The 10,401-nt window shown below is 56.6% G+C and overlaps 1 protein-coding gene across 3 annotated transcripts in view; it reads left to right on the forward strand.

The window, feature by feature from the left end:
* LOC140399367 (bromodomain-containing protein 3-like) overlaps positions 1–10,148 on the forward strand; it is a 92,364-nt gene extending 82,216 nt beyond the window's left edge. For all 3 annotated transcript variants that reach the window (XM_072488943.1, XM_072488946.1, XM_072488944.1), the window contains exons 11-12: positions 5,930–6,058; positions 9,858–10,148. In XM_072488943.1, the coding sequence (XP_072345044.1) occupies positions 5,930–6,058; positions 9,858–9,985 (257 nt within the window). In that variant the 3' untranslated portion in view covers positions 9,986–10,148. The remainder of the gene's footprint in view (positions 1–5,929; positions 6,059–9,857) is intronic.
* The last annotated feature ends 253 nt before the right edge of the window (positions 10,149–10,401 follow it).

Raw genomic sequence — 10,401 nt, forward strand, 5'->3', positions numbered from 1 at the left:
CTCCGTTAACCCAATAGCTTCCTTCACATAGAATTCAACCAGTTTGCTGGGATTAATCTTCTTTGCCAGAAGACTGGGCATCTCAATTGACCTTTGTCCGTGTGGTCAGCTTAGGAGTGAAAGATAATCTCGTCTGGTAATGGGCTGGTATATTCTCGGATCTGGCTTGTTACACTGTTTGAATACTGACACAAAGGCACTGCCTCTGATCCAGGGAGCAATTCCAGACCCCAGCAAACTTTCAGATCTCTCATGAATATACCAACTCTTGAATAAATTAATAACAGCCTCCCACAACAGGCGCCGGAATGTGGCGACTAGGGACTTTTCACAGTAACTTCATTTGAAGCCTACTTGTGACAATAAGCCATTTTCATTTCATTTCATTCATCTACACACCTTGTGTCCAGCCTTTAAGTGCTAATTGTAGCTGAGTTATTGCACCTTTGCCTCGGTCAGAACGTCCTGGGACAAGCCCCGCTTTGTATGCATTAGAACGTAATTCAGCCTGATGTCTATTGAAGTGCAGAGGGAGCACAGCACTGTCAGTGGGTCAGTACTGAGGGAGTGCTGCACTGTCAGAGGGTCAGTACTGAGGGAGCGCCGCACTGTCAGAGGGTCAGTACTGAGGGAGTGCTGCACTGTCAGAGGGTCAGTACTGAGGGAGCGCCGCACTGTCAGAGGGTCAGTACTGAGGGAGTGCTGCACTGTCAGAGGGTCAATACTGAGGGAGTGCCGCACTGTCAGAGGGTCAGTACTGAGGGAATGCCGCACTGTCAGAGGGTCAGTACTGAGGGAGCACAGCACTGTCAGTGGGTCAGTACTGAGTGAGCACAGCACTGTCAGAGGGTCAGTACTGAGGGAGTGCCGCACTGTCAGAGGGTCAGTACTGAGGGAGTGCTGCACTGTCAGAGGGTCAGTACTGAGGGAGTGCCGCACTGTCAGAGGGTCAGCACTGAGGGAGCACAGCACTGTCAGTGGGTCAGTACTGAGGGAGCACAGCACTGTCAGAGGGTCAGTACTGAGGGAGTGCCGCACTGTCAGAGGGTCAGTACTGAGGGAGCACAGCACTGTCAGTGGGTCAGTATTGAGGGAGCACAGCACTGTCAGAGGGTCAGTACTGAGGGAGTGCCGCACTGACAGAAGGTCAGTATTGAGGGAGTGCTGCACTGTCACAGGGTCAGTACTGAGGGACTGCTGCACTGTCAGAGGGTCAGTACTGAGGGAGTGCCTCACTGTCAGAGGGTCGGTGCTGAGGGAGCACAGCACTGTCAGTGGGTCAGTACTGAGGGAGCACAGAACTGTCAGTGGGTCAGTATTGAGGGGGCACAGCACTGTCAGAGGGTCAGTACTGAGGGAGCACAGCACTGTCAGTGGGTCAGTATTGAGGGAGCACAGCACTGTCAGAGGGTCAGTACTGAGGGAGTGCCGCACTGTCAGAGGGTCAGTACTGAGGGAGTGCCGCACTGACAAGGTCAGTATTGAGGGAGTGCTGCACTGTCACAGGGTCAGTACTGAGGGACTGCTGCACTGTCAGAGGGTCAGTACTGAGGGAGTGCCTCACTGTCAGAGGGTCTGTACTGAGGGAGAGCTGCACTGTCAGTGGGTCAGTACTGAGGGAGCGCCGCACTGTCAGAGGGTCGGTGCTGATGGAGTGCTGCACTGTCAGAGGGTCAGTGCTGAGGGAGTGCCGCACTGTCAGAGGGTCAGTACTGAGGGAGTGCCGCACTGACAGAAGGTCAGTATTGAGGGAGTGCTGCACTGTCAGTGGGTCAGTACTGAGGGAGTGCCGCACTGTGAGAGGGTCAGTACTGAGGGAGTGCCGCACTGTCAGAGGGTCAGTACTGAGGCAATGCTGCACTGTCAGATGGTCAGTACTGAGGGAGAGCCGCACTGTCAGAGGGTCAGTACTGAGGCAGTGCCGCACTGTCAGAGGGTCAGTACTGAGGGAGTGTCGCACTGTCAGAGGGTCAGTACTGAGGGAGTGCCGCACTGTCAGAGGGTCAGTACTGAGGGAGTGCTGCACTGTCAGAGGGTCAGTACTGAGGGAGTGCTGCACTGTCAGAGGGTCAGTACTGAGGGAGTGCTGCACTGTCAGAGGGTCAGTACTGAGGGAGTGCCGCACTGTCAGAGGGTCAGTACTGAGGGAGTGCCCTGCTCATCTGGCTGCTGCTTATCTGTTTCTGCGAGCTTGCTGTGCCCATATATGTGGAAAATATGTCTTGAGACCATGAACGGTGCCACAGATGTGAATACTTCCTTTTCTCTGGTTCTTTTAGTGTCCAGCTAAAACACTTCATTGCACACACACTGACTCTCACTGGGGTACGGGTCCCACACACACTGACTCTCACTGGGGTACGGGTTACACACACACTGACTCTCACTGGGGTACGGGTTACACACACACTGACTCTCACTGGGGTACGGGTTACACACACACTGACTCTCACTGGGGTACAGGTCCCACACACACAGACTCTCACTGGGGTACGGGTCCCACACACACTGACTCTCACTGGGGTACGGGTCCCACACACACTGACTCTCACTGGGGTACGGGTCCCACACACACTGACTCTCACTGGGGTACGGGTCCCAGACAAACAGAACCTCCGACAGGCCAGCACTCCCTCAGTACTGACCCGCTGACAGTGCAGCACTTCCTCAGTACTGACCCTCTGACAGTGCAGCACTTCCTCAGTACTGACCCTCTGACAGTGCTGCACTCCCTCAGTAGTGGCCCTCTGACAGTGCGGCACTCCCTCAGGACTGTCCCTCTGACAGTGCGGCACTCCCTCAGGACTGACCCTCTGACAGTGCAGCTCTCCCTCAGCACTGACCCTTTGACAGTGCAACACTTCCTCAGTACTGACCCTCTGACAGTGCAGCACTCACTCAGTACTGACCCTCTTCTGACAGTGCAGCGCACCCTCAGTACTGACCCTCTGACAGTGCAGCACTCCCACAGCACTGGCCCTCTGACAGTGCGGCGCTCCCTCAGTACTGACCCTCTGACAGTGCGGCGCCCCCTCAGGACTGATCATCTGACAGTGCAGCACTCCCTCAGTACTGACCCTTTGACAGTGCAGCACTCCCTCAGTACGGACCCAGTGACAGTGCGGCACTCCCTCAGTACTGACCCTCTGACAGTGCGGCACTCCCTCAGTACTCACCCTCTGACAGTGCAGCACTCCCTCAGTACTGAGCCCTCTGACAGTGCGGCACTCGCTCAGTTCTGGCCCTCTTCTGACAGTGCAGCACTCCCACAGTACTGACCCTCTGACAGTGCAGCACTCCCTCAGTACTGACCCCTCTGACAGTGCAGCACTCCCTCAGTACTGACCCTCTGACAGTGCAGCACTCCCTCAGTACTGACCCCTCTGACAGTGCAGCACTCCCTCAGTATTGACCCTCTGACAGTGCGGCACTCGCTCAGTACTGACCCTCTGACAGTGCAGCACTCCCTCAGTACTGACCCTCTGACAGTGCAGCACTCCCTCAGTACTGACCCCTCTGAAAGTGCGGCACTCGCTCAGTACTGACCCTCTGACAGTGCAGCACTCCCTCAGTACTGACCCAGTGACAGTGCGGCACTCCCTCAGTACTGACCCTCTGACAGTGCGGCACTCCCTCAGTACTCACCGTCTGACAGTGCGGCACTCCCTCAGTACTGAGCCCTCTGACAGTGCGGCACTCGCTCAGTACTGACCCTCTTCTGACAGTGCAGCACTCCCACAGTACTGACCCTCTGACAGTGCAGCTCTCCCTCAGTACTGACCCTCTGACAGTGCAGAACTCCCTCAGTACTGACCCTCTGACAGTGCAGCACTCCCTCAGTCCTGACCCTCTGACAGTGCAGCACTCCCTGAGTACTGACCCTCTGACAGTGCAGCACTCCCTCAGTACTGACCCTCTGACAGTGCGGCACTCCCTCAGTACTGACCCTCTGACAGTGCAGCACTCCCTCAGTACTGACCCTCTGACAGTGCGGCACTCCCTCAGTACTGACCCTCTGACAGTGCAGCTCTCCCTCAGTGCTGACCCTCTGACAGTGCAGCACACCCTCAGTACTGACCCTCTGACAGTGCAGCTCTCCCTCAGTACTGACCCTCTGACAGTGCAGCACTCCCTCAGTACTGACCCTCTGACAGTGCGGCACTCCCTCAGTACTGACCCTCTGACAGTGCAGCACTCCCTCAGTCCTGTCCCTCTGACAGTGCAGCACTCCCTCAGTACTGACCCTCTGACAGTGCGGCACTCCCTCAGTACTGACCCTCTGACAGTGCAGCTTTCCCTCAGTACTGACCCTCTGACAGTGCAGCTCTCCCTCAGTGCTGATCCTCTGACAGTGCGGCACACCCTCAGTACAGACCCTCTGACAGTGCAGCACTCCCTCAGTACTGACCCTCTGACAGTGCGGCACTCCCTCAGTACTGACCCTCTGACAGTGCAGCTCTCCCTCAGTACTGACCCTCTGACAGTGCAGCTCTCCCTCAGTACTGACCCTCTGACAGTGCTTCTCTCCCTCAGTACTGACCCTCTGACAGTGCGGCACTCCCTCAGTACTGACCCTCTGACAGTGCACAGTGCAGCTCTCCCTCAGTACTGACCCTCTGACAGTGCAGCTCTCCCTCAGTACTGACCCTCTGACAGTGCAGCTCTCCCTCAGTACTGACCCTCTGACAGTGCAGCTCTCCCTCAGTACTGACCCTCTGACAGTGCGGCGCTCCCTCAGTACTGACCCTCTGACAGTGCGGGACTCCCTCAGTACTGACCCTCTGACAGTGCAGCTCTCCCTCAGTACTGACCCTCTGACAGTGCGGCACTCCCTCAGTACTGACCCTCTGACAGTGCACAGTGCAGCTCTCCCTCAGTACTGACCCTCTGACAGTGCTGCTCTCCCTCAGTACTGACCCTCTGACAGTGCGGCACTCCCTCAGTACTGACCCTCTGACAGTGCAGCACTCCCTCAGTACTGACCCTCTGACAGTGCAGCTCTCCCTCAGTACTGACCCTCTGACAGTGCAGCTCTCCCTCAGTACTGACCCTCTGACAGTGCGGCACTCCCTCAGTACTGACCCTCTGACAGTGCACAGTGCAGCTCTCCCTCAGTACTGACCCTCTGACAGTGCAGCTCTCCCTCAGTACTGACCCTCTGACAGTGCAGCTCTCCCTCAGTACTGACCCTCTGACAGTGCAGCTCTCCCTCAGTACTGACCCTCTGACAGTGCGGCGCTCCCTCAGTACTGACCCTCTGACAGTGCGGCACTCCCTCAGTACTGACCCTCTGACAGTGCAGCTCTCCCTCAGTACTGACCCTCTGACAGTGCGGCACTCCCTCAGTACTGACCCTCTGACAGTGCACAGTGCAGCTCTCCCTCAGTACTGACCCTCTGACAGTGCAGCTCTCCCTCAGTACTGACCCTCTGACAGTGCGGCGCTCCCTCAGTACTGACCCTCTGACAGTGCAGCTCTCCCTCAGTACTGACCCTCTGACAGTGCGGCACTCCCTCAGTACTGACCCTCTGACAGTGCGACACTCCCTCAGTACTGACCCTCTGACAGTGCACAGTGCAGCTCTCCCTCAGTACTGACCCTCTGACAGTGCAGCTCTCCCTCAGTACTGACCCTCTGACTGTGCGGCGCTCCCTCAGTACTGACCCTCTGACAGTGCAGCTCTCCCTCAGTACTGACCCTCTGACAGTGCGACACTCCCTCAGTACTGACCCTCTGACAGTGCGGCACTCCCTCAGTACTGACCCTCTGACAGTGCGGCACTCCCTCAGTACTGACCCTCTGACAGTGCGACACTCCCTCAGTACTGACCCTCTGACAGTGCGGCACTCCCTCAGTACTGACCCTCTGACAGTGCATTGTGGGTTGTTCTGGTTCTGTCTTATTTAATGATTGATCTGTTGTGATTTAGCTCCATCATCAAAGAAAAGTGTCGGGAAAACGAAGGAGGAGCTTGCTCTGGAGAAGAAGAAAGATCTGGAGAAACGTTTACAGGACATGAGTGGGCAGCCCATCCACAGCAAGAAATCCAGCAAGAAAGGTAAAGGCCTCACTATCACCCCCAATGCCGTCAACCCCAATGCCGTCAACCCCAATGCCGTCATCCCCAATCCGGTCACCCCCAATGCCGTCACCCCCAATGCCGTCACCCCCAATGCCGTCACCCCCCAGTCCCCGTCACCCCCGGTCCCCGTCACCCCCGGTCCCCGTCACCCCCCAGTCTCGTCACCCCCCAGTCTCGTCACCCCCCCAGTCTCGTCACCCCCCCAGTCTCGTCACCCCCCAGTCTCGTCACCCCCCCGGTCCCCGCCACCCCCTGTCCCCGCCACCCCCTGTCCCCGCCACCCCCTGTCCCCGCCACCCCCTGTCCCCGCCACCCCCTGTCCCCGCCACCCCCGGTCCCTGCCACCCCCGGTCCCTGCCACCCCCGGGTCTCGTCACCCCCGGGTCTCGTCACCCCCGGGTCTCGTCACCCCCGGGTCTCGTCACCCCCCGGTCCCCGCCACCCCCGGTCCCCGCCACCCCCAGTCCCCGCCACCCCCGGTCCCCGCCACCCCCCGGTCCCCGCCACCCCCGGGTCTCGTCACCCCCCGGTCCCCGCCACCCCCCTGTCCCCGCCACCCCCGGTCCCCGCCACCCCCGGTCCCCGCCGCCCCCGGTCCCCGCCGCCCCCGGTCCCCGCCACTCCCAGTCCGTCTCTCCGCCCACCCCCCCTCCAGCCGCCAGTCTCAGAGAGACTTCTGCTACGCTCCCACAAACTCAGGTTTTGTTGGATAAGGATATCAAAGACATGAATGAGAGGTACATAGTTTGAGTTGTCGTCCATATTCGCCATGTTCTAATTAAACGGTGCAGGTGATGGCGTACTGCTGATGCCAAAGAAGCATCAATGCAGAGGCCCAGGTCAACGCTCTGGGACACGAGTTCAGATCACAACCCGGCAGCTAGTGGAGTTTAAACTCTGCTGGAATATTAAACTGGTCTCCATAATGTGACCATGAAGCTATCATTGATTGTTGTAAAATCCCATCTGGTTCACTATGTCCATTAGGGAAGGAAATCTGCCGTCTGGCCGACATGTTACTCTGGACCCTCAGCAATGTGCTTGATTGTGAACTGCCCTCTGAAGTGGACGAGCGACACACTCTGTTAGGGGCAGTAGGGGATGGGAACACACGCTGGCCTCGCCCAGCGATGCCCACATCCCATGAATAAATTTCAACAAGGCTTGTTGGCCTGAAACCCCCACCTATTGATAATGTTTCCTGCAGCCATTGACGTACGTGTCAAGCTCCAGTACACACTGTTTGGGATGGACTGAGGGAATGAGGATGTGGAGCAATTTGGTTGAATGATTCTCACCACGTAGCTCATGCACACACTCTGGTGGCCAGGCCACAAATGGTTTAAGGATAGGGTTGGGTGAAGCAGAACTGAACTGAAGGTGGAGGGGTGCGACCTATTAAAAGGTGATATGCTCCTGACTGCCCTCTGCCAATCCCAGTGCTGTGATCTCTAGTTTCCTACATATGATCTGTACAGTCCCTCACACCTTGGTTCATTTATTGACTGAAATCATGTCCCGCTATCCCTTGTGGATTGTGCCTCTCCCAACATATGTTGTTCCATATCAGTGTTAGAGAGAGGCTGTGTGCACAGAGAAAAGGGACCTCTAACGGCAATACCAGTTCAATCCCGTTTGGAATACTGCCTTCAATTTTGGGAATCTTGAAATAGTTACAACAAAGAAAGGCCATTCAGCCCATCATGTTCATGTTGTATCCTCTGCAGGACCAATTTCCTGTAGCCCTGCCTGTTTATTGCTTTCCGATCATCATTCTATTCCCTTTTGAATACCTCAATTCATAGAATCCCAACAGTGTAGAAGGAGGCCATTCAGTCCATCGAGTCTGTACCGACCCTCCGAATGAGCTCCCTACCTAGGCCCACGCCTCCGCCGTATCCACGTAACCCCACCTAACGTCTGGACACTAAGAGGCAATTTATCATGGCCAATTTACCTAATCTGCACATATTTGGACTAGGAGGAAACCGGAGCATCCAGAGGAAGCCCACACCGACATTGGGAAGAAGTATAAACTCCACACAGAAAGTCGACCAGGAATCAGTCTCGGTCCCCGGCTCTGTGAGGGAGCAGTGCTAACCACTGCCACCATGCTTCCCTGGCGCTGTACGGCAACAGTGCTAACCACTGCTACCATGCTGCCCTGGCGCTGTGAGGCAGCAGTGCTAACCACTGCTACCATGCTGCCCTGGCGCTGTACGGCAACAGTGCTAACCACTGCTACCATGCTGCCCTGGCGCTGTGAGGCAGCAGTGCTAACCACTGCTACCATGCTGCCCTGGTGCGGTGAGACAGCAGTGCTAACCACTACACTGTGCTGCCCTGGTGCTGTGAGGCAGTAGTGCTAACCACTGCCTCCGTGCTGCCCTGGCGTGGTGAGGCAGTAGTGCTAACCACTGCCTCCGTGCTGCCCTGGCGCTGTGAGGCAGTAGTGCTAACCACTGCTACCGTGCTGCCCTGGCGCGGTGAGGCAGCAGTGCTAACCACTACACTGTGCTGCCCTGGCGCGGTGAGGCAGCAGTGCTAACCACTACACTGTACTGCCCTGGCACTGTGAGACAGCAGTGCTAACCACTACACTGTGCTGCCCTGGCACTGTGAGACAGCAGTGCTAACCACTGCCTCCGTGCTGCCCTGGCACTGAGAGACAGCAGTGCTAACCACTGCTACCGTGCTGCCCTGGCGCGGTGAGGCAGCAGTGCTAACCACTGCCTCCGTGCTGCCTTGACGCTATGAGGCAGCAGTGCTAACCACTGCCTCCGTGCTGCCTTGGCACTGTGAGGCAGCAGTGCTAACCACTGCCTCCGTGCTGCCCTGGCGCGGTGAGGCAGCAGTGCTAACCACTGCCTCCGTGCTGCCTTGGCGCTGTGAGGCAGCAGTGCTAACCACTGCCTCCCTGCTGCCTTGGTGCTGTGAGGCAGCAGTGCTAACCACTGCCTCCGTGCTGCCTTGGCGCTGTGAGGCAGCAGTGCTAACCACTGCCTCCGTGCTGCCTTGGCGCTGTGAGGCAGCAGTGCTAACCACTGTGCCACCCATTGAACCAGCTTCAGTCACCCCCTCGGGCGGTGCATTCCAGACCCTAACCACTCGCTGCAGGGGAAAGATTGTCAGCGTTGGCACATCTGCTGCTTTAGCCGATCACCTTCAATCTGCCCTCTGGTTCTTGACCCTCCCGCCAATTGGAACAATTTCCCCGCTCTACTCTGTCCAGACCCCTCATGATTTTGGAAACCTCTATCATATCTCCTGTCTTCTCTTCTCCAATCTACCCACATAAGTGATGTTCCTCATCCCTGGAACCATTCTTATGAATCTTTTCTGCTGTCTCTCCAATGTCTTCACATCTTTCCCAATGTGTGGTGCCCAGAACTGGGCACAATGCTCCAGCTGAGGCTGAAGCCAGTGTTTTTACAGATTTAACATCCTTTGCTCTTGTTCTCGATGCCCCTACTCACGGCCTAGCATTCTGTGCGCTTTATGAACAACACTCAACCTGTCCGACCAGTAATTTATATACAGATACACCCAGGCTCTCCTGCATCCCCGTTACAATTATACCCGTTATTTTATGTTGTGTTACCCGCACTGTCGGAGCTCCTTCTTCACATGGGCAGCAGAGATTTGAGAAGACCTATTCTGAGCAGCTGAGTGTGGGCAATTAATGCTAGAGCTGCCAGCGCTGAATGAAGCTTGAGAATGAAATTCAAGTAGTTTTGGTGTTTTTGCTGTAATTGTCAGGTGTTTTTCCTCACAGGCAGTAAGTCGGACCCTGGACAGGGGGGTGGACCGTCTCGGCTCAGCGGCAGCAGCAGTTCGTCCTCTGACTCGGGCAGTAGCAGTTCCAGTGGCTCCAGTTCCTCGGACACCAGTGAATCTGAATAGAGCTGGGAAACTGCCTTTCAATCTGGGCTCTCAATGTACAGTTTAGCCACAGAGGGTTCATCCAGCACCCAGCCCACACAACTTGAACCTTACCTCACTGGACTCAAAGGCTGGAGCTGTTCTTTTTTTATAAATCAATCTGATAAAAACCCTAACAAGCACATTCCATTGACGATCATTCACCCAGCATATAGCCGTGTAAATGTGTGTGACTGAGGGAGCGCGTGTGGGCGAGCACGAGACTGAGGGAGCAGGTGTGGGCGAGACTGAGGGAGCACAAGACTGAGGGAGCGCGTGTGGGCAAGACTGAGGGAGCACGAGACTGAGGGAGCGCGTGTGGGCGAGACTGAGGGAGCGCGTGTGGGCGAGACTGAGGGAGCACGTGTGGGCGAGACTGAGGGAGCACGAGACTGAGG

This window comes from Scyliorhinus torazame, chromosome 22 (assembly GCF_047496885.1).
Source record: "Scyliorhinus torazame isolate Kashiwa2021f chromosome 22, sScyTor2.1, whole genome shotgun sequence".
In the NCBI taxonomy this organism is placed as follows: Eukaryota; Metazoa; Chordata; class Chondrichthyes; order Carcharhiniformes; family Scyliorhinidae; genus Scyliorhinus; species Scyliorhinus torazame.